Source organism: Myzus persicae, unplaced genomic scaffold (genome assembly GCF_001856785.1).
Source record: "Myzus persicae strain clone G006 unplaced genomic scaffold, MPER_G0061.0, whole genome shotgun sequence".
NCBI lineage: Eukaryota > Metazoa > Arthropoda > Insecta > Hemiptera > Aphididae > Myzus > Myzus persicae.
Genome location: NW_019101784.1, coordinates 413,956 through 439,857, shown reverse-complemented (window position 1 = coordinate 439,857; position 25,902 = coordinate 413,956). Strand labels below are relative to the sequence as shown.

The 25,902-nt window shown below is 28.2% G+C and overlaps 1 protein-coding gene across 1 annotated transcript; it reads left to right on the top strand.

The window, feature by feature from the left end:
* Positions 1–4,551: 4,551 nt before the first annotated feature.
* Positions 4,552–15,972, top strand: LOC111030419 (guanine nucleotide exchange factor subunit Rich). The gene is made up of 21 exons (XM_022309899.1): positions 4,552–4,689; positions 7,227–7,334; positions 7,411–7,563; positions 7,639–7,816; positions 7,896–8,029; positions 8,102–8,193; positions 8,258–8,654; positions 8,784–8,987; positions 9,054–9,423; positions 10,144–10,331; positions 10,661–10,889; positions 11,167–11,276; positions 11,341–11,472; positions 11,556–11,798; positions 12,050–12,164; positions 12,230–12,354; positions 12,421–12,560; positions 13,188–13,597; positions 13,656–13,821; positions 13,889–14,077; positions 15,294–15,972. The coding sequence occupies exons 1-21, from the start codon at positions 4,552–4,554 to the stop codon at positions 15,628–15,630; spliced, it is 4,158 nt and encodes a 1,385-aa protein (XP_022165591.1). The 3' UTR covers positions 15,631–15,972.
* Positions 15,973–25,902: the final 9,930 nt, after the last annotated feature.

Below are 25,902 nucleotides of genomic sequence, written 5' to 3'. Positions count from 1 at the left end.
ACGCCGCGGAAAACAATAATAACCCGGGACTAGTGTCACCGTAGGCAGCAGGAAGACGAAGAAAAATAGACCGACGAGTGGCGGTAGCCGGTCGTCGATCTTGGATACAATAAATTGGTGGGAGGCCGGTAATATATAATACAATCGTGTGAATAATAATAATTAATTTATAAAGTGTGATTGCGGCAGAGGTGGTAGTGGGTGCGTCGGTGGTGCGGGAGGTTTTTGTACACTGACGCGCGGCGCATTACCAATACCCGACAATATAGTAATATAATAGAATATATATATATTTACAACTGGCCTTAACATACACTGAACGTTACAAGCTAAGTCTCGACTTAACGATACTTATTAGTTTTGATTTCACATTTTGTGAAACTGACTAATATACTACCTTTATATACCTAGTGTTTAATATTCAAAATACAACATCAATATAATATTATAATATGATTTAACAACATTGACTGACTTACTCACACTATTTGCCCTTATATACATTATTACATTAACATGTAATTGGGTGATTACTTTGGTAGTATAGTATCAGTGGCTGTAAATACAGACTGATTCGAACAACGTCGACAAACGTTTAACTTCACTTCTATTCTACAATTGAATATCTAACTAGGTACCAACATGAGCAACCAATGGTGAGACCGAGTAGCTATTCTATAGGACAGCGTTTCTTAAACTTTTTTATCCGTGGAACCCTTTTTTATGTGCACTTTCACCGTGGACCCCCAACTTTTTTTAGCTGTTTTTTATTGAGCTCTCATCAATAAATTATTACAGCTCGACAATTAGAACCACTACATTGTTTCAATACTTTCAATGCGTCATTTTATGTAAGAAATGTTTGCAATAAAAGTTATAATTATGTGCCAAAATTTAAAATTTTGAATAAAAACCACAAGTTTCGGGGAACCCTGAAGTGACCTCCGCGGAACCCTGGGGTTCCACGGAACACAGTTTAAGAAACGCTGCTATAGGATAACGTTGTGACTCCCGAATACAAAACCAAAAACTCAAAGTAATATAATGTAATTTATTGAATTTAAAAAAAGAGAAATATGTATATAAGCATATACATAGTATACCTATGTAATATGAAAGGTAATGAAGGCAATAACACTGCCTTTTCAGATATATTTTGTTAAAAAAGAAGAGATTATTTCTACAAGTATACACTAATATATACAAATACATCAATTATAAAATATAGTGCAAAGTTTGTCACATATCTTATTAAGTATGGTCTTTTTTTATGTTTTTTAAGTATAAATGAACCACATAACAGAGCATACTTTAAACAACATAAGAACAGTTGAACGTTGCTCATGGAATGTACATCATAAAATATCCAGTATACTATCCTAGATTTATAATCTATATCAGTCAGTCTAAAATATATATTTTACATTAATTATTATTGAGTATTTTTGAGTGAATTCAGTCCAAGTCAGTGTATCGTATTATAGATGGAACTGGAAAACATACAACTTGAATGTCAATTATCAATTTGATTTAATAAGTATAATTAAGTGTAATTTTAACCGAAACGGAATTTAGAATTGTTTAAAGTCGGGTTCAGGTACAGCTCTACAATCAGTATAACTCAATGTAGGTACGCAGCTAGTATAAAACGAATATCTATTAATATTTATACTTATTTATTAATCATTGACGGATTTCAAAAAAAATATGAAAACTGATAACGGGAACTAGATAACAACACTTGGGAAGTTTGAAAAGTATCGGAAAAAAACGAAAAAAGTTCGGGCGGCCGTACTATTCAATGGGCTGCCGTCTCCGGAAAAATATTATATAACTTATTAAATTGGGCTGTTTTAGAAACGAATTACAACAAAATGACTAAAATCGTTATTCTTTGTGTTAATATGTAATGTCGTCTAAATTTGAACTTAAAATAACTACAAAATAGCCGTGTTTATGTTTATTTTTAGATTTTTGGTTACAGAATTAACTACTTACGTAGGAATTGTTCTATATTTTCAATCTTTATCTATAAAAATTGAACATTAAACACATTTTTCAATTTGAAATTTGAAAAATGTTGGTCAACATTTGAACTAGAAATGATTGAAAAACAAAATTGTGCCCATATATTTTTAATATTTTTCAACTGATATGGAACTTACATAAAAAGTAAGCAAGATAGGTAAATTCTGATTTCATCAACATGTTGAGCATGTGCATACTGAAATTTCTAAAGAAAATATTCCAAAAAATTGCTTGGAAAGTTAACTGCATTCGTTCCTAAAGTCATAATGCATTTCTGCTAAGGGCACTGGATAGATATACTGGAGTGCGGACTCGTCCACTTTCGAATGTTACGAAAAACGGGCCGTCTCAATTGTGGCTACCCCCACCACTGCATGGCAAGAAATTGAATTTCCATACAAATATCATTGAAAGACTACACATTTTAACTTAACATAACTTTGGGATAAATAGTCACATTGAGCTAATTTTTGTAATAACATTTTTGTTTTCATGTGGACTACAAATTTATATTTAACAAAAATTAAAATTAAAATTCTCTGACCAACATTTTTTTAAATAAAAATTACGTAAAAATATTTACAAATGTTTAAATATAACTAATTTAGATAGCTTAACCCTTAACGAAGATTTATTTTTCTATACTTCACGAATATTATATTCTTTTTGGAAGTGACGCATTCTTAAATTGATAAACTTCTTACTAATTTCTTTAAATAAGGTATACTCATGGCTAGGAGCACCAAAATAATTTATAATAGTATGGAATCCAGTAAAAAAAAAATTATTACTTTTGGCTAATATACTTTTGCTCTAGGATAAGCATCATCTTTCAACAGTCTTACACTTGCTGCAGGGCGTATTTGAAAGTCGTTCGGTATGAAGTGTTCACTGCATATTTAGGAGTATTTTGAAAGAATAAAATCTTTTCTTTTGATCATTTTCACCCATTTCTGTAGTAACTCTGGTTTGTTGAGTAGAAATCTAGATATTAAAATTAGAGTTTCAATTGGATACTAATTTATATTTTATTTCAACAGTAATATAACTATTAATTGTAATAAACAAAATGATTTTAAATTTAAAAATTTAAAAATATTTAACTAGACTACTTAAATTAAATTAAAAATATTATAATAAAATAATATTCACCTATGGAACTGTATAGATTTTAATTTACTGTCTTTGCTCCACCTGTTGATACATCCAAAGGCCGAACATGACAAAACCATTGTGTTTTAATACTTAAAATTACTATAATACAATTAAAAATAATAAGTATTATGTAATATTTTAATTACCCCCAAAAAAAAACAATTGCGAATACTAAAATAATAAATTTGTAAACATACTGTATCGGCCATCGGGTTTACTCCTAGTTAGGGTTGCCATACGTCCCGGTACACCGGGACATGTCACCAGTTCATGACTTCGGTCCCGGTCGTCCCACACTAGACCCTACAAAAGTCCCGGCTATGTGTAAATAATATTAGTACCAGTAATTATATTAAATTGATCCGTCTTCAAGTAGAAACTGTGGAAAGTATCATTCAATGCAAATTTAATTTCAAAATGACTTGTTCGGAATTTCATACGTATGCTATGGGAAAACCAGAGCTATTGAAACAGGTGAAAAAGTCAGAAAAATATAATATTTCTAAATAAATAATATTTCGTTAATCAAATGTATCTTCTAATTTAATGTCTTTCATAATTCAACACTATTATTATTTTATTCTATATATATATATTCATTACACTGTGTTCTAAATTTTAATATTAAAAAAAAAAAGGTTCAAATTATTTAAATTATTTTTGTAAATGTCCCGGTCAGTACTTGAACTTTTATGGCAACCCTACTCCTAGTAGATAATTTAGAACATTTCTTGCCATGCAGGAGTGGGGGTAATGAAAAACGTGACGGCCCGTTTTCACATCCAAGTCCACGCTCCAGTATATTCTTATCTATCTCAGTGGCTATTATAGGTACCGATTGAATAAATATGGCGCTCCTGGTGGACAATACGCTAAACTAAAAGCCGTCAAATTTCAACTCATTTTTCGACGCCGAGTGACTACACCGTATTATCTACAATCTACGTCATGCTTAGAATAATGTCTTGGATAGTTGGATCACAGAATTAAAAGATTAGTCTAAAACTCTAAAATCTATAATCTATAATTACTGTAATAAATTAAATACGAATTTTATTCATTTACCATGAGCTAAAATGATTAGTTACCAACCACGTCGTTCCCAGTCCATGTTATCAAAGAACAATATTATTATATTATCATAGTCCGTGATGGCATCAAAGTGTATTGATAACGTCCACAATAATTGTTGACGTTAATATTATAATGTTGTTATTAATCCAGTAGTATAATATTATTATAAATGGCTGTAGTGCAGTGGACTGTTGTACCGGCAATGTCAACGTAAAACGGATATTGGTTGTAAATTGCAAGTGGGATCTATGTGATTGCAGAAACGCGTATTTTGTTCGTCCTAGTGCAATAACCATGTACTTTCCGATAGGCTGGCCAAAAGTTTTGGCTTCAGCTCACGCTGCTGGCACTCTTGTCCAGGTGATATGCAACAGAGACAAAATTCTATTCGCTATACTGTCTATCGAGCGACTGGAAATTTGGTTTTGCAAGGTGAGCAATAAGCACCCTCAAGTAATGTGAATGCACCTTGCTATCTACATTAAATTAGTTATACCTGTTCTGTGCCCATTTGACAGTTTGTACATTTTTTATTATTTAAAATGTTTATCAATTTGTATATTATGAGTCTATTGTTTTTACTAAACAATATTATATTCATTTTAAAATAGCTCAATAAGAAAATTTGATTTTCATATGCAAATTTATATTATGATCAAATAAAAGGTCTTATTGAGTATTACTTTATAAATAGGTCAATTGTTTTCAAATACCTTATTATTATTAATAGATTTTCAAACTCTCCCTATAACTAAAAGAATAATAATGAACTATTAAATTATTATCGCCTGAATCAATTAAAATATAATACATTTTTCATCATATGAAATTATAATATATCTTAAATATATAGGTAATAATATTAATATCAAGAATGGTAAATCTTAAGGTATTTATCTTAAACAAAAAATATTTTATCCCCAAGGGTGTCCACTGTCCACAGAAATTTGTCAAGGGGGGGGGGACAAAATATTTTTATATTTTCAGTTTTTGTTTGACTATCTGATTAGTGATACCTAAAGTATTGTTTATGACATGTTTTCTTTCATATAGGTAAGGAATGTAAAAATTATTTATGAATCATAATATGTAGACAATTAGAACATAATCTTATACTATTTATTTTAATTAGTTAGAGTGCAAGATAAAATTAAAAATTGCATTTTTTTTATAAATAAAATGTCACCATTGGTATCATAAATTTAAGTTATTTATAAAATTAAATATTTCAAGCGTCTATAAAATAAATATGATAGATGTTAATGTAAAAATAACCAAATTGTTTTAATATTTTAAGAACTTAAATTTAATTATTAATTGCTAGAGTGTTACCAGGTATAATCTTTGAAACAAACTACATCAATGCTTCAGTTGGGAAAAAATGCGAGGGGAAACTCATCTGATGTTGGATGAAAGAGCATTCTACACAAAATTAACCGTCACCTTACCATTGGTGTGCAGCCCCCAACCCTCTCCCATCAGTAACAATCACCCCAAAATAATATTAAATTTGTTCTACAAATATATTTATAAAAAAAAGAAAAGAAAAAACACTCATTTATTAATTATCAATAACTGATAACTGATAAGTTTCATTATGGTATGTCAGAAGTAGTACTTACTGCTGTCACAGCTGCTATGAACTAACCCAACCATTTTATTGTATTTAATTATATTTTATAGTTTTTAAGGAATTTTAATAATTAAATTTTTTTTTGTAGGTACAAGGTAAATATTATGCCTATTATATTTTGCATCAGAAAAACTGACAATTTTCTAACTTATTAATACATTTTGCGTTCCCAGATTTTTATTTCAAAAAACAAAGGGTTATGTTCAATAGAAAAAGAACAGATACTCCATCCCCCCCCCCCCCCCACCAAATCAATCACTGAACTATGTACTAAACTGATCACCAGTTACAAATAAACTAGAAAATAACCAAAAATAATGATAGTGATGAAGTAGATGAAGTTAGTTTTTATTATTAACAACTTATTATGATACCAATATTGAATACACCATACTTATTAATCAATTGATACCAGCTGGTTCCAGTTATTAAATATTAATTATTATGTCTGTTGATAGCTCCAGCTAGCAGCAGCCTTATTATGAAATGATAATTTTTAAAATAAAAAATTTGTAAAATCTTGTATTACTTAATGATTATAATAATTTATCAAAAAAAAAAGCAAAGGAAGGGGACAACTACCCCTACTTGGTCCCACTTGCGGACGCCCTTGCTTACTCCCATATTTTCCTTTAAAAATACATTTATTCAAATTCTTAGAATTTGTAAATATAGTTACTCAAGACAATTTTTTTTTAATTTTGTACTACTTAAGGAATGTCCTGTGTTACAAACTTTGTTTTTTAAATGAGATTCCTCTTTTTTGCTGTAAATTATTTAGTGCTATTGTCCCTTCAAACCTTAATATTATAATTGTTTCCTTTATAGTAGTAGTTCCCAACCATTTTCATTCTACGCCCCTCTTGTAAATTTACTAAAATTTCATTCCCCTCTTAAATTAGAGTTTAGGCAAATTTTTTTTTTGTGTGTGGTACAAATAAAACATACACAATAACTGTATATTATATAATATACAACTATTTACTTTTATTATTTTCATCATTTTAAAAATGTATTATAAATCAACTTATGAAGTAATAATATTAAATATAAGAAAAAAATATTGAATATAAAAACAAATATTAACATAAAGTATAAATAATATCTAGGTCTATCGACTCTATTGTTATACCTAATATATAATTGTTATCTTAGAACTATTATAGTGTTTTCAATTTTACACATTGTAAAATAACATAATTATTTTTGTAATTCCATTATTATATTCTCTCCCCCCCTCCCTTCCGAGCAGACTCTAAATTCCCCTCCGGTTAGGAACCACTGCTTTATAGCTTATATTAAGTTAAGAAACTAATAATAATTTAATCTTTTGTAGCCATGTGTGAAAATCACTTCCTACACAAGATCTCCACAAAGTCTGGATGAAATTGGTTTTAATCGACGTGTAGAATGGAGGCCTGATTCCAGTATGTTGGTCATAGTGGTTAGTATTTATTATTTATGTTCCAATTATTGAATAACTCCTAGCTAAAATGTATTTTTATTTAACTGTGTTGTAGACTACAAAAGGTTATTTAATATTTTACAATTTGAGCATTATTGGTGATCCTGGAAGCTTGTATCACTTAGAAGATTCACATATATCTAGTCTAAAAAGAGAAAATGATGAGCTTTTTGTAAAAGAGACTATACCTTCTTTACATATTAAACAAGTAATATATTTAAAATTTTTTATAAAATTTGTATTAAGTGATATATTATTGATTCCATTTGTTTAAATTGTATAGGATCAAATAGTTTGTGTTGACGGCAGTGTTGAATGTATGGCTTGCATTCGCGATGAATTAATGGTGTCTACATGTAAAGGACATGTATTGCGATATCACTGGAATAGTTCCATCAATCGAGATTACTGTATAGATCTTCGTAGAACACCATTTTCTATTGATCTACATGTTTCTAATGGTAAATTATTAATTAGTCACTATATTTCAAAATATGTGTGTAAATATATATTATGAAAATTTTTGTTTCAATTCTATAGCTGCACCACTCACTAGCAAAGATACTTTTATTGTTGATATGGAATACTCACCATTAGTTGGAGGTTTCGGAATTATTTTGAATGATGGTCGTGCAGCATTACTTACAGCATCATCTTTAAAATTTGATCCTAATGTAAAGTTTATTTGAAAAATGAATTATAAAAACATTTAAAATTAATATCATATTATATTTTTATCATAATAGCAAGTCCAAGGTATTTGGGCACCTAATATTGATACAGCTACTTGTACAAGTTTGAACCACAAGTATAGATTGATTGCATATGGACTAAAGAAGTTAGTTATTGTAATTAATTAAATTTTTAAATAATTATTCAACATTTGCATTTTTAAATTACAGTTCCCAAGGTATTGTGTTTGGTCTTGATGAACGCACTGGTGGTTTACAATTATCTCACAAACTTGTGATTCCTAGTCAAGTATGGCCAGGTGGAGGATTAGGTTATGTGAGGTGTACTCGATGGACACCTGATGGCTGTGCTTTAGTCATGGCTTGGGAGAATGGTGGTTTCGCTGTATGGAGTACTTTTGGAGCTCTGTTAGTTTGCTCATTGGCATGGAACTTCAGTGTAAACATAGATTTAAGCTCTAGAAATCCACTCAACATTATTTCAATGGAATGGTGTATAGAAGGCTACCAACTATGGATGATTAATGGAGCCTCGAAAGACACACACGATGATACAGTATTACAAATGTCATTTTTAAAAAGTGCTCTTGCTGTCAATCCAACTATGGTAAGTTTTTTATAAAATATTGTCTTAATTAATTTCTGAATTACTTATTAGATTTGATCATTGTTATTTGAATCATTTAAAAAAAAATGTATTACCAAAGAGATCATAGGAGAAATTAATGTGTTTTAGAGCCATCGTCCACATTTGTATCTTCAAGGTGAAGATAAATTGTATCTGAATGTAACATCTGGTCTAACTAAAGTGTATAAAATGACTCAATCCAATAACAAAACTAAAGACCAATTAACTATAACCAGTGCTTTAGTTGAAAATAAACAATGGATCATTGTTTATGCACCTTCTCCATATTTAGGAACAAATTGGCCAATCAGAGTAAATTGAATACATTATTTTTTAGATGTTTATTCTATATCTAATAACAATTCATTTTAATTTCAGACATCTTGTATAGATGATGATGGGAAACACATAGTAATTGCTGGACGTTGTGGTCTTGCTCATTATTCTTTAATTACTCGCCGCTGGAAACTATTTGGCAATGAAATACAGGAGAAAGATATGATAGTAACTGGTGGAGTCTTATGGTGGCGATGCTATATCATATGTGGATGTTACAGTGTGCCAGTTGATGAACATCAAGTGCGAATATATAATGGAGATTCTAGATTATCTAATGATAATATGATTTCGTACCAATTAACTGGACAAGCATTGTTACTTGATTGTTTGGGAAACCGGTTAGCTGTTTTTTGTTCTGATGGGATTGTCAATTTATTTAACATTGAACTATCACCTAATCACAATATGGGTAATTTTACTCTTAAATTTAAAACTATCAAAAGAATGTTGGCTCACTGCTTACACAACATTGCAAATGAGCGTTCAGTTAAGCCAATCTTGTAAGAATATTTTATGTAATTGTTCGTTGGCTATTTACGATATTTCAATTTGTATTCAACTTATATGAGTATATAAAATATTTCAATTTAAAAATGCATATATTACAGAAGAATTTAATATTGTTTAAAAGTCAACATTCAAACACTGATTATTTTTTTAACTTTAAATTAATAATCAGTTGAATCACCCTAATATTGAATAACAATATTTGATACAAGATTGGTTCTGTTGAACGGAAATTTGCTATGTTGCCAGTAGGCAGTAGAGTAAATAGTGCGCTGACTACTATTATTATAACAACACATTTGCTTAAAATAACATATAATAAATTTACATGATTTTTTTTCTTATATATCGATTACATTAAATATAAATTATTAATAACAATTTAACCTGCATTTAAAGTTAACCTATTATTTTTTTGTCATTTTATCAAATATGCTTATGCTATTGCATGTAAGTTTTGAAATGTTATAAATTGAATCAATACAAATATAAACACATAAATTAATACAATATAAATTTACAAATTGAATCATAAAAAATCAATAATTTGAAATCTTATAGTACGATCATTATTAATTTATATAATTAGATGATTAATCTTACAATTTAATTTTGATTTTAGCAATATTGGACAGAGTACAAACTATTGATATGTCAGCGTTATGCATACACCCTACTTGCGTAGTTTCTGTTCTACTTACAACTCTTCGCATTGAACCAAAAATTAAAGGTTCTACTGTTAGAGATAATTTTTTACTAAATATAAATGGAAATTTGTTGTTAGTAAATCAGCAAAGTTGTGATGATCAGGTATTGTATTAGTTAGTTTTATTATTTTTAACATTAACATGTAATTTAAATTGAATATTTTATTTTTTAATTATAATTGTTCTACATATTTTATCATTTGGTTTGTACCAGCTGATCATGTGATATCTTATAATTTATGATCAGTGTTCAGATGTTTATGTTTAAAAAAGTTGAAGTATATTTTTTTGAGGAAAGAGATCTGAAATCTGAAGAAAAAAATTCTTAGTACATTTATAGCTTATGTCCTAATTATATATATTTTTTATACAAGTAACATGTTAAAATATGTAAGTTTAATACTAATAATATTTTAATCATGTTAATTTTAGTCACAAGTTATTCCATCTCCTATTTTATTGGCATCTTGTGTAGAGAATGCTTGGGTTTCAAGTCAATACCGCCGTGATAAGCCTCATCTGACTGAAGCACTTTGGTTATTTTGTGGGGCTCATGGAATGAGAGTATGGCTACCATTATTTCCAAAAAATGGTGATAAGTCACATACTTTTATGTCAAAAAGAATTATGTTGCCATTTCAACTTAAAATTTATCCATTAGGTAAGATTTCAACTTCTATTTGATTAATTTAGTATAAACTATTTTAGTAACTATTGTAAATTATTTGTGTGGTTTGATAATTGCAATACTTCTTCAGTCTTATGGTTTCACAAATAACCATTAAGACTAAATAAAACATAAACAGCATGTAAGGTTTTAAAGACATATAATATAATCGAGTAAAATTTCTTAAAAAGACTATCTATTATTTCTGTTATTATGTTAATCAACAATAACAGGAATTAAAATAATACAATTTCATTTTTAATTGTTTCAGCTATACTTTTTGAAGATGCTATATTATTGGGTGCAGAAAATGATACATTACTGTACACATCAGATACTACCAGTGTTTTTTCTTTACCGTTTTGTCAAGTAGAAAGAACGGTATATACCTTATATTATTTATTTTATATTAATTCAATTTTTATAGTCAACTCAAATTTTATAGAGCCAAGTTTACTTACATCAAATATTAAGACAGTTGATACGACGTAACTTAGGTTTCCATGCTTGGGAAGTTGCTAGATGTTGTACAAATTTACCATATTTTTCTCATTCTCTGGAACTGTTGTTACATGAGGTATGTTATATTTCACCTATTACTGGGAAAGTCTAATAATATTAATAATTATTTAAAAGAAACTATTTATTTTACTTTCACAGGTTTTAGAAGAAGAAGCTACCAGCAAGGAACCAATACCAGACGCTCAATTACCTAGTGTTATAGAGTTTATACAGGAATTTCCAAATCTTTATTTAGAAACTGTAGTTCAGTGTGCCCGTAAGACCGAAATTGCCTTATGGCCTTATTTATTTTCTGCTGCTGGTAAACCTAAAGACCTGTTTCAAGAATGTCTAAAACGACAAAATTTAAATACTGCTGCTTCATATCTCATAATTCTACAGGTTGGTACATAAAATGGTTAATATAATACTATTAGGTATTGCAAAAATGCTTATCTTTCTATTTCCATAACCTTTGTTTGGTTTATAGACTAAAATGTTAGTTTTAATTTAATTCATAGTTGTTTAGTTGGCTTTTAATAAAAATTCAAATACACATCCTTTATTTAAACTCATTGTTTAAATAAAATATAATAATTTAATTTAATATAATATATTGTCCATTTTGTAACATATTTTAAATATATTTCAAGAATTTAGAATCATCTTCGGTCAGTTGCAAATATGCTACTTTGTTATTGGATTCAGCCTTAGATAGTTGTCAATGGGATTTATCTAAAGACCTTGTCAGATTTTTGAAAGCAATTGGTAAGAAAATACTCGTACATTTGTTGGTGTACAAATTTAATTATTTAACTCATATTGTGGTTTAGATCCAAATGATGCAGATTCTCCGAGAACATCATGCATTTTCCCTGCAAAATACAGTATGATAGGACAAGCAAGCACAGTGAACCCAAACGAGGAAGATTTATCATTTTTAATGGGAAACATTCAGGTACTTGATGTGACAATAAAGAAAAATAATTTTAATTATTAATTATTAAATAACAATCATTTTCAGGTAAGAGGACGAAGTATTAGTACCAGTACTACACCTAAAATAGATATGAGTTCTACTTTTGTAAGAACTGATAGTAGAACAGATCAAAATAGTTCACAAAGAAAAAGGTCTGTACTTTCAAATGGAAAATCAGAAAATGGGTTTGTGTTATTTTTGTCAGTTTGATTGTTTATACCAGGGGTCACCAATTAATGTTTTTGAAGGTCCACATTAGGAATCTTGAAACTGTTCTCGGGCCATTAAAAATGCAGATGTCAGTAAACACAAATGAATTTTATCAAAGAATTATTCAACCCCCTTGACCATTCCCTAACCAACACAATGACTAAATAATATCCATTTAAAAAATTAAAATCCGTCAAATCCAAGTTCTTCAATTTTTTCTAGCTTTTTGGCATACAATAATTTGAAGAGCATGGCGTATATTTGATAAAATCTGTATCATTGACATGTGGCTGAGCATGCAAAAACTTATATGCGGGCGGTAGCCTTAGTGAGCCCAGTACTAGATAACACATTTTACGAATTACACACACACAATCATTTACTTCTCAAACAGTAACCTAGCTCAAATATGATTGCAATATGAAATATTGAAATGCCTAAATATTACTCCTTATAACATATCACACTCTGGGCCACCTTAGCGGTATTTACTTTTTTTTTCTTGTCTGTGGGCAAGATATAACCTGCTATTTGGTGACTTCCTGGTTTATACTATAGTATATTTTTATTCTCCATGTTCAACTATGATAAATTCATTTTAGAAAGGATACAGCTACTTGTAATTCCATTCTTGAGGAATTCTTCACTGATACGATTCTTCAAAAACATGCTGCTAAATTATTATTTAATTACAAGCTAAGAGCACTTGGATACTTTGCTGCTCGATTAGACTTTCATTTAGTTGAATGGTTAGCAAAAGAACGGAACGGAGCAGCTCGCATTGATAACTTTATTGTAGCTTTGAGAAGTCTTTATACTGATTTTTCTATAACAAGACCACTAACTCCTATCCAGAAACGTTCTCCGCCTCCATCAGGTATGTTGTTTAATATAGATAAACCTAAGTGGATAGATGGTGGTAGTGCTGTTGGAGATAGTGGCTACATGAGTTGTCAAGATGTTCCTCAAGTTTCTTCTCAATATCCACAAGATGGATTTCTCACAGGAATTGGTGAGTAAATGATTTTAAAAAATGTAATCTTTTTTATTGGCCGTGGTTTTCTTTTAAGATGAAGCTAGTACTGTTAGTGAATCAGAAGATGCTTTGTTGTGGAATGAAGAAAGAACACAGGCTAATATTGATAACTGGAATATTATTCCTAATGCACATATGTTAGAGCAACTTTCCAGTGAACATTTATCACAAGATACTTCAAAAGCTGAAGTTCAACTTAGGTTATTACTTATTTTAAATATTTTTAATTAATTGTATAAATAAAATACTAAATACTCTTTATTACAGGTATTTGTTACAATTATTATTTGAAGCTGGTTGTTTGGAATGGAGTTTTATTGTATCAGTATTTCTTCGTGATGCCTTAGCTGTACAAAGGCTTATATCTATTGCCAGGTCACCGGAACACAGTTATGAATCTGTATCTAGGTTGAAACAAGCATTTATTTTATTGTACCAATGGAGTTGCAATGAATGGTAGAGTATACAATAAACATAACTTTAAACATAAATATTTTATTATTATTTAATGCATTATATTTAACATATTTCTGAACACTAAGAAAAAAAAGTTATTCAATATTAATAGAATGTTTATAAACATTAGTTAATGGCTTCTAACTTGAGTTATTCAATTGTTTCTTTTTACTTTGAGTTATATAGGAAAAATAGTATCTAACAGAACAAAATCTACTAAACTGATTTGTTATACTTTCTGAATATTTGACAGTACAACATTATTTTTAAGATTAATTTATTCATTAAATTATACTATTACTTTATTTGCAGTACTTGAGAATGCTGTTAAAAACTCATTCAAAGACCATATTTAGCCCACAAACTATGCCTTGATTCATGGCCTAATTAATAAAAACATATTTTTGATACAATCAATTAACCAAAATGTCTGAAATCGATTTATTAAAGACAATAAATCAAATGCTATTAGTCAAGAAAGAAGTTAAGACTAATGAAAAATCTTTTAGAAAAACATTTTTTTCTAGTAGACCTATCTAATCTACTATTATTAGTACTTAACTTAGATATATCTATCTAATATTTGTTTTGGTTTTAACAATTTTCCAAGTTTGTTGAATTAATAGGTTTACTTTTTATAATACATTTTCTCAAAATTCCTCTTAAAATATTGTATACTTAACAACCGGCGGTCAACTTTAATTTTCAAATTTTATACTTTTGCGAATGCCCTCAACGTTGATCATTATACCACTTCACATGACCGCCAGCGACCATAAATGAATATAGTTTTACATTATTAACTTTTCCATAGTGCTACAATGATATTATACTAAAAAGATCAAAGCAATACGCATGTTATTTTAATTATTTTAATATTTTTAAATGTTTATTTAAACACAATAATAGTATTTACAAATTTGGAATGACATGGAAAAAAATGCTTGGTGTACCAATAATACAAATCATGTTACCGCTGACGGTCATATGGCAGTTAACATGTTAAGCATATTTTTTTTTAATGATCTAGATTCTAGAAATTAACTTGTATTCAAACCATGATTTATTGAACTATACTTCACTAGTGAATTTACTATTTGCATAATGTATGGAATATACACTTAACAACTGTAACTTATCACTAAAAATATATTTTTAAATAATTTTGAGTAAATAAGTATATTTTTGATTATCTTTTGTCTTATTTAATTTTTAGCTTTGGCTATCGACCTTTCATGTCTACCTGTCAAGCTCAACTGGGTGTATTAAATCGAATCATAACATCTAAACAGCCAGCGCCCACTGTTACCCCACAAGCATCTTCATCTTCACTGACCAGTGTTCTTACACAATCATCTAGATCACGATCAGCAAGTGAAGGTACCGGTGGTAGTCATACAACATCAGAAATAACTGACCACAGCATACAAGCAGATTGTCATCCAGTTATTGCACTAGATTCTAGTTGTGATGAAACACAAGACAATACAACTAATTTTGATACAGCATCCGTAGTAAGCTTACAATCACCTAATAGCTGTTTACTATCTTGAGGTAAAATATTTCTGAAATATCTTGCGTAACAGCTTAAATAATTAATTTGTTGTAAACAGTTTGTCTTTGCTGTTATAGACTAAATATTATTTAGAAAGACTTAAGTAAATAAAGATACATTTGTTATTATTTTATCGCTGTGTTTATACGCCGAACTATGGTCTGTAAGATATTTATGCCTGACCAGTGTCAACAATTTACATACTCGGATATCAGAATACAATTATATATTATTTTGGTGTGTAAACATGTGGTCTTAGATCATACACTAGTATAATGTGATTCAAGCATAATATAGTATTGTTATAGTTTTTAAACGAGAATACAAAATTAGTGTGAAAGATAATATCGGAGAATGTGGTTATTTACTAACCCACACAGTACCTACCACAGTATATCAAATAATTCAAAATATTCAACTACTGCACTGTAGGTTAAATGATAATTTAAATGTGGTAAATAATAACTAGGGAAATTGTTTTACCTTAACAATGTTATTTAATATGGTGAATAAGAAGACAATTCTGACACACGGTTACACGAAATATGATGTCAGTGTAATAGTACCTTATTTAGTACCTAATATTCTTATATTCTAATATTATTTACAATGATTATGATTTATTGTAATATATTAAATAACCCATAGAAAATAGCCTTATAAATGTTTTTCAAAATTGTTTTTCTTGGCCAAAAAGCTTGAAATTGAATACAAGGACCTTCTATGTACAAATAATTTTTTAGTTACGAGTTGAAATAACACAAAATTGAATATTATAAAATATACCTTATTCCAAAATAATTTATAATTGTATTCCATTTATTTATGTATGTTGTTGTCTTTTTGAGTGGTCAACAGTGTCACCAGTATGGTCTGCAGTCTTATATCTAAAACAACCATGTTGTGTGTTTAGGCACAGCTTTGTTTTATTTGTTTTTATTTGTAGGCTGTCAATTAATAGTCTTTATAAACATGAGTTTTATTTTTTCGTGATTATGAGTTGTGATTTAACAATACATTTAAAATGTCAAATGTAATTCCAAACTACTTTCGCCATAGAATATTGACTGATTTAAATATTTGAAAAAAACTTATTTAAATGACTACTAATTGATGAAAAAGCCTAAAAATATGGTATAAATAATTTTTTTATCTTGTTATGTTATTATTTTAACATATTTGTGATATATTGTTATTTATTATTAATTAATATATAATATTATTTGTCCATTATTGTTAATCAAAAAGTTATTTTTATCAAACTATTTGTTTTATATCAAGTTTTTTGGAAAAAATATTGTAACAACATTCCCAATGTATTGAAATATATTAATTACTTATGTCTTACATTATTCAAATTTTGACAATAACATTGGAGGATACTTATTAAGTATGCTACCTAAAATTTTCTTTTATTCATTGATAACTAGATATGTTAATAGATCTGGTAATAAATTATACTTCGATAGTTTAGTGCTTACTACCTACGTGTTTCGGACTTCCGAACAATTGTTTATAAATAATGTATTTTTTGATTATTGTATCAATTGTTTTTGACTGGCATACACGCTGGCTGATTAAGTTAAATAATACAACTTGATAGTAACATAGAGGTCGTTTATTTGATCTAACTAGATTCCTTCAGATTTAGTTGTTGATTGCTGCAACTATGGCCAATGTGTTCATGGCCCTTGGGTTTTTAGAATGTATTATGAAAATCAGAAAATCTTAGGGTGGCAGTTTTTGTATTATGCATAACCATGATAAAGAAATGTCTTTACCTTAGTATCAAAAAAAATTAAATCAGGCACAACTATTCACTCTAATAAATGTAAGGCACATACAAAAATTCAACTAATGTGTTCAGGCTTTTGGCTTTGACAAATATTTTTTAAATTAATTTTAATTTTTGACGAAGTAATACTTAAATGTTAATTGAAATTAATTTTTAAGGTAAGATAAAAGATTATTGTTAGAATATTAAAATTGTAAGTAGCATACTTAACGAGTATCCATTGAAGAAACATTCAGTGCTTTACTATGTATATTAGTATATAGTTTAATGACAAATCATGAATTTCAGTAATATCATTGTAAAATAAATACAACATTCCATAATTAACAATTCTGAATCATGAATTTAAAATGAAATTTCATTATTTATTAGTTGCTCTGCAATATTATAGAATACAATTGCCTTAGCTTATATAAATTTGATTTTGTTTTATGTACAAGTTTTTGTGCCACAGTTATGAAATAATTAATAATTTTGATTTTACTATATTATTTTAACCTTTAAAATGTATTATATTACTTCATGAAGCTTATTTAATAATGAGAACTAAATCAATTAATGTTTAATAATAATAATTTATAATCATATATTTTAATTTTATACTTTATGAATTTTGACCTATGAGTAACTTTGAGTAACTTAGTATTTTGAAGATTGATTTATGTATAGCTATAGTGTAGATAAACTAATAAGAATAAGTCTTTAGTAGTTAACTGACTATTTGAATGAAAAAAAGAAAATAAGTATTACTAATCTCAAATTGTATAAAAACTTAAGCAAATATGCCTTTTGTACAATCTGATTAAAAGCTCACATAGGCTGTGTTATTGATTAATACTATTAATACATTTGCTTCTTACATATTTTGTACTTTAATTATGTTGTATATTAGTAAGCTATAATCAAATATTTGTATGTGTCATACAAGGTGCTCAATATATTTTAGCGTTGTTAGTTAATATAACCTTTTTTTGTCATTAATTTATTTCAAAATTAAAATGTTTGTTTTTTTTGCGGCTGTACATATTTTATTTGAATAATTTTTTAAAAAAATGTTAAAAAGAAGTTTAATTACATAGTTTAAATGTGGCTATTCAAATACATTTTAAGTTAATTTTAAATTATTTATTTATTTCCATTAGTTATTTGTTGTGATGGCAACCATTTGTTATTATTTTAATAAAATATACATAAGTTTTTATTTATTTACAAAATATTGTATTGCTATATTTTTTTTTTACGACATTATTCTTATTTTTATTTAGTGATGTTTTATTGTTTATTAATTATCATACTTAAACAACTGTTATATTATCAAATAACATAATGAAAATAATAAATTGTATTATTTATTTGATCTATAGAAATGATGTATTCATGTAGTAAATACCTATTTTATTAATTTTCAACAATATGCTATGTAGAACTTAACACCTATTAATTGCATAGTCTTAATTCTTCACTTACAATCTTTCAATTTGCAGATTATCGAAAGACAACAAAATGTTATATTTTATGCAATAAAACAACATGCATATGTTATATAATATTAAAGTATATAATAATGATGTACGATTGTGTGGTTTGTTTATAAATGAATTGAAATTTTAAATACCTATTGCCTACACACACATGTAAATTGTAATACTGACTACTGAGTTGTTATGCCATTGACTCATTTTCTATTTTTAATTTTTTATGTTACAGTTAAAATGAGATTTAATTAGGTAATTATGATCACAGAATATATGAAATTTATTATATCAGAATTTCTATAGACTTCAATGTGTCTAGTTCCTTAAAAGTTTTTTTTAATCATTTGTTCGTTCTATACCTTAGATTTAGCTGTGATTTAGTACTCAACAACCATGAGTGACAGACAGCTACAAATTTGAAATAGTTTAATAAGTTTTCTAAGTGTGCATCTTTTAGGTTATCAATTGATTGTCCACCACATCCACATGGCTACAATCAAGTACTATGCCACCTGGCCCTGACCACGCTGGCTGATAGGCGAGTTCAAACAAACCTTAATTTTTGTCAAAACTCATTGATGGTCGAATCGACTCACTTCTTCTACTGAACATAGTATCTTCCTTTTTCATATCGCCTTTAATTAAGTGAATTATTTTTGAGAAACAGTCCTATATCACGAATGATGAGATTAATGAACAAGGATCCGTTGTTTCTTTTGAGGGACTTAACCAGTTCCTGTTTATGTAATGTGTATTACTGTATTGTTGTTCTTATAATTTATACTGTTACGTTCTTTCGCATTAAGATTAATATCTAAATTTGTATTGGGCTCATCCCGTTTTATATAAAGATAAATAAATAATTAATCTACCAACTTGAAGCAAATTTAAAAAACCCCATTTAATTTTAATTTTATATAAAATTATAAACCATACATTTTAATTGAATTTATTTATATATTATGTTAAGTCATCCACTTTTAATCTGCATGAGACGATGGATAATTAGTATCAAATATCATGTTTCTTGCATTGACATATAATCCATTAGTTAAATTGGTATTTATTGTCATTGTTGTTACATACTGTTTTTAATTATTGTAGAAACATTCATTAAAATGATAATCTAAATTCTGAGAAAATAATGTAATTCAATATTTAATTGTATCAAACATAATTCCTAACTACATTAGTTAGGTATCTACCTAACTACATTGCTTCGTCTGAGCTTACTTATCTATCAGTGAGCATAATTGAACAAAAAAAATGCCATTGTCATCTACAATTTACATTCACGTCTACTCGTAGATGTACTACAGTTGCGGGGACTTTTTAACATCTCCCCCTATCTCGGACAATAAAAGTATATGTGTGTAGAATTATCATTATTAATTAAACTTTCAGAAATTCAAAATTTCTATACTCTCCACCCCACCCCTGAAATTAAATCCTATATATTTACCACTGTCTACGTCTACATATTCATGTATTTATTATTTAAAAGAAAAGAAAAACGATTCTATTTTACTTATAGGTAAAGAAAACTAGGTGAGGTTATTATGCCGTTATGACTCCTGAGGGTAAGTAAAGGTAAGTGTATAATATTATTATGGGAGGAAGACAATGAACAGGACTTGGCGGTTCTCGGTTGAGCGAGTTTGTGACAATTGCAATGAGTGAGTAATTTAGCACAGTAGTTCTCAATCTTTTTAATACCGTGACCTAAATTTCCCCCAAAAAATTTTTCGTGACCCACATTGTTTCACTTTTCAACAATTTGTGAAAAACAAAATTTGTATAATATAAATATGTATACATTTTTATTAGGTATTGAGTTTTTTTATAGGTTTATAATTAATATGAATAAAAATATAACTAATATAATTAAAATGTAATTTTTATAAAGAGGTACCTAACATATTTTTTTTGGGATCTATATAATTCAAAAAAATGTTCCCGGCCCTCCAAAAATTGACTGACGACCCACACTTTGAGAAACACTGATTTAGCATATTATGCTTTTGGCCGAGTGATTTTAAGACATTGTAATGTGTTTGGGCAACCTTTTATCCTGTAATACATTTATCAATATTTTATTCACACTTGAGGGTAGTATTCCTAGCATAATATGCAGTATTCCTGATGCTTTCACGAAGTATTTAATACCAACAGTAATTCTGAATGTACTTAAAAGTATTTCGAATAATTTATTCAAAATATTATAATAATTTTATTTTTTTATTTTTTTTTAAGTAATTAACAATCTGTATCAATATTAGACACAATAAGAAAATGTGGTAAAGGTAAACGAGACATGAGGTTTTTCTTGAAAGGAGCCACCCATTGATGACACTTTCTGCTAGCTTGAATTATTTGAATTTTTAATTAAATTTTTTTTTTTTTTATTATTATAAATTTAGATTTAGTTTAAGAGGTCACGACACCACTTACGCTTCAGACGTCTCGGAGGATTACCTGGAATTGAGGGATTGGCCAAGTTTTTTATCGTTATAATATTATAATAATATTATATAATAACGTATTATAATAATGAATAAAATAAAGCGATTTCTATGTTTTAACACTTGAAGCATTATTTTTTTTAATTTAAATTTAACTCATATCAATAGCCAATAGATACCTAATTGCATTTTATGATTAATCTATTACTTTAATGATGACTCCAATTTTTAACTATTTAAAAACGTTAAGAATAAAATGGTTCATTTATGATTAAAATTATTAATAATTATGGAGTAAATTAAAAATACTGTTAAATTATTACCTAAACAGGTTGGTACTTACACTATTATAATCGTAGTTTAAATTCTTTAGTGTTAATCCAGAAAAATTATAACTATGTACTTAAAAAGTTATAAAATTGTTTGCTTCAGTTGTTGCATTTGTACAATTCATTGCTTCTATTCTATCCAAGCATTTGCTGCTAAATAACCATAATATAAAATTTATATTATAAATACAAAGGCTTATCAGAAGACCCAAGAGCTATTATGTAATCTATTTTGTGAGCAAAAAAATTATTTTAATTTGTAGTAAAAATAATATTCATAGTTATTACCAATCGAATATTTTTTATAATCATATACCTACGACCTACCTATTACCTATGCACCGATAAGCGTACCTTCTTTTACTCAACAATATCATATAAATATATAATAATAAATTATTTAAACATAATAAAATAAATAAATTTAAATTCTAATTCATTAAATTATGAGTTTATACTTAATTGATTGTTTTTTTAATCTATCGTTCGTTGATTCTGATAATTTTTATTTGTATTTATTTTAATATACTTACACAAAACTATACAGTCATAAGTAGAGAAGAAATAGTCATAATAAGTAGTAATAAATAATAATAGTCATGAGTTGATGAACATGAAAATAAAACTATATAAATTTGAAATGAAAATCTTTGAACGAGGTAAACTCTGAAACTAGGTTGTTATCATATCTTCTTGATTTTTTTTTTTGTATAAGAAACAATGTACAACAGAGAAGATTTGTATCACAGTAGCATTTTTTAATAAACAATTGAATTATCTATTAATTAAAATAAACTTATAAATTGTGTACCTTTACCTACTTTTTTTAGGAAAAATAGTCGCTGGCTGAAAAGAAATAACAATTAAACTCGGCAGTCGGCAACCACAGATGCTTCCAGGCAGGTCGGTATGGACGTCGAATAATAAACAATAAATTATTATAATTATTTAGTTTAGCCAAAAAAACAAACAATTCATTTTATCTGAATATCCGAGCGAATATGTTACATTAGCTATTAATAAAAAATATTTTTCTTTTTGAAACTTCGAGCCACTACCTAAGTACTATTAAAAATACCCTCCAAAGTTGTCTACAAGCGACAGTGATCAGATGATGGAGATGATGATCAAATCAGAAAACTGTCGAATATTCATAATGTCATAGGTAAGTATAATTACAAACATAATCATAAGAAATTGTTCGGTAAAATACGATTGAGAACAGTATCTTAATATTTTGATTAAAATCAGCAAAAAATTGTAAAATGTATACCTACATACATATTATATTGTGTATTTATATAATAGATCGGGTTTAAGCATTCATCAAATTGAATTTTCGCACACTGCCTAGTGCCTACTAAGATGGCTGAGTTGCACTTATAGCCGCTCATCGGATCATCCACATTTAAAATAAAAATAAAAAATAAATAAAAGTGTTACCATTATTAAAATAGAGTATTCACCTAGGGTCCGTTAATAATAAGATATAATATCCTACATTCCTACCTGATTAGTGATTATTACTATCAAGCGATTTGGCATTTTTAACGGGCTACGAAGTGCACGGGATCAACTAGTCTTAATATATATATAATATAAAATTGTTTTTTTGTTAAATATTACCAATTCGTCATATTGAGGATTGCTTGTATTAATAAATACCTACCTAAGTATTATAAAAAGTATAAAATAGTTTATATATTATATAATGTCAAAAATGAGTATTCCATTAAAACAGAATTATAAAATCATGAAATTTTTAATTTTTGTTCTATACAATTAATTATTAGGTTTACTCTAGTGACGTAATTTCAGATTTTACTATAGACAAGAGGTTCTCTCGTGCAGGTGTTTAATTTTCACGATGTAGATTATTCTTCCGATTAGGCCACGCTTGTTTCACCGAACTCCCGAGGTAGGTAGCTTGACTTTGTTGTTTTGTATTTCCCTACAGTTTTATTATTTGTATAAAATGTTTTAATACAAGTAAGAAATTAAATTATACCTCAAGTAAACGTTTATATTAGAACTCATTTTTCTTCTAAGGGGACGCAATCATGATGCCGGCCAACGACCGCGACCCAGTACAAGTAGGCGTTTAAAAATAAGATGGTAGCAAAATGCTATCTTTGTCCCACCTACATGCCAAATTTATTCGGCTTACCCTTCTTTCGTAATATTTTATGTAATAAATAATTTGTGCGACGCTAGTACCTGTATATCTATAGACTTTGTATAATGCTATAGATATACAATATTACAGGTATTATAATTGATGTCCATTCGTTTTCAACAATTGTTTTTAATGTTTTTACGTCTTACTTTCATATTTTTCATCAAAACTAAAAGTTAAATCAGAAGTAAAATTTAAACCACCACATAAATTATGTACATTCTTTTAGTATCAAATCTAATGGTATATGAGATCATATGAACAGCGGTATCCACTTTAAAATAATTTCTGGAACATCCATATTTATCAAAATCACCCTCACACATACATGTTGTTATTCCAAGCACTGAAAAATTAAAATAATAATTAATTTATATAACTACCTACGTATATATAATGAATATTTAAAAAAAAAAAAAAATAATTGATTGATTATTGGCACTTATTGTATTAGGTACATTAATACTGTTAAAGCGTTAAAGCATTATGTGTTCAAAAAAACAAAAGATAAATAGAATTATATACTAGAATTATGTAATGTATCTTTATATTGTATGTAAAAATAATAAAAGTGTTGTATTTAAAGGACACCCGTGTTTATGTTTAACACTATTTATATAAGTATACTAGCTGACCCAGCCACGCGTTGCTGTGGTTCAGTAATTATAATACATTGAATCAATTTTTTACTAATTCTTTGGTACAATCAAATTAATATTTTCTAAAAAAATTTAAAATAGATTCATTCATATGGGATTGAAAATAAAACGTTTCTGCAAAATTTAAAAGTAATAGGTAAAGTATCGAAATGTTGAAATTAAGCACAAACCAACATATATACTTTCTGAATTTACATTTTATTCATCTTATATTAAATTATTGTTTGTAATCAGCAAATTTTAGTTGCACCAAAGGACGTCATCTGGAAGCAAGAATTAAATTTGCTTATCTTTCGTAAAAATAATTTCGAATCGTCTGATTCGCCAGCAAGAAATGATTTTAAAGGTTCCGGTGAAATAGGAAGAGGTGCAAGTACAACTTTTCCAGATGCACAACATATACCAGTCGTTTCATTGCGGAATTTTAACGCTTGACAATATTGGCATATTTTATCCATTGCACCAATTATAATTTTAGGATGTGCAGAGTAATTTATTGATGTCTGGTGCATATTCCGATATTCGAACGCGAGGCGAACGAATGATGCACGTGTTAATGCACGGTTGGTTTGCTGTCGCTCTCTGTCGCGTTCTCTAAATGTGGCTATGTGCCGTTCTCGTACCGATCTTGTTCTCAATATATTTTGTCGTAGACGTTAATCTCGCTGCTCTCGAGACTCTTGTCTGCGAATTTCTGCTGTTCTGATTTGTTGAGTTGCGGTTCTTGCTGTAATTTGTTCTTCCGATTTGTTGGTTAGATTTCCGCGGCATTATACTAAATTAAAAAAAAATTAAAGAATATTCAATACTGAACACTGCACAATAATAACACAATACCAAGTATTTATGGTGTGTAGGTAAAGTAAAATACGAAAACACTAAACCAATACAATTTAAACTGTATAAATATAAATAACAAACGAAACTCGAGAAGGCGCTAAGCACACTGGAAATGGAGGCGTACCATAACCGCGAACGTCTAACTCAAAAAGTGCGGATAAGAAATAAAATGTTGAATTACTTCAGTTAAATGGTTCAAGGTGTTCAATAGAAACTTCACTACACTTACACTTCACTGAATAATACTGATGAATACGTCGTACCGAACTTCGCATACCTTTGATCTTTCTAGAAAATTATATAACTTTCTTTATCACAATTATTGCAAAGCAAAAATATTGAGGGCCTCAATCGAGATAAAAACTTTTCTATATATTATGGAGATAGAAGATAGTATATTACTACATAGATTATAGATGGTTTGTCGAGTTTTACTTCTTGGAATAATTCACATCTATATGCCGCTGACGATAAAACACACACAAAATAAAGGTCAGGTTGCAGGTAGCTGAAAACTCACTATCGTGGTCGGTG

What these genes read in the sequence shown, in the direction of transcription:
- LOC111030419 (XM_022309899.1), top strand. Translation starts at nt 4,552, where the DNA reads ATGTACTTTCCGATAGGCTGGCCAAAAGTTTTGGCTTCAGCTCACGCT. An exon ending in ATCACCTAATCACAATATGG is followed by an intron (nt 9,424 to 10,143) that starts GTAATTTTACTC and finishes TTTTGATTTTAG; the next exon opens with CAATATTGGACAGAGTACAA. An exon ending in CATATCTCATAATTCTACAG is followed by an intron (nt 11,799 to 12,049) that starts GTTGGTACATAA and finishes ATATATTTCAAG; the next exon opens with AATTTAGAATCATCTTCGGT.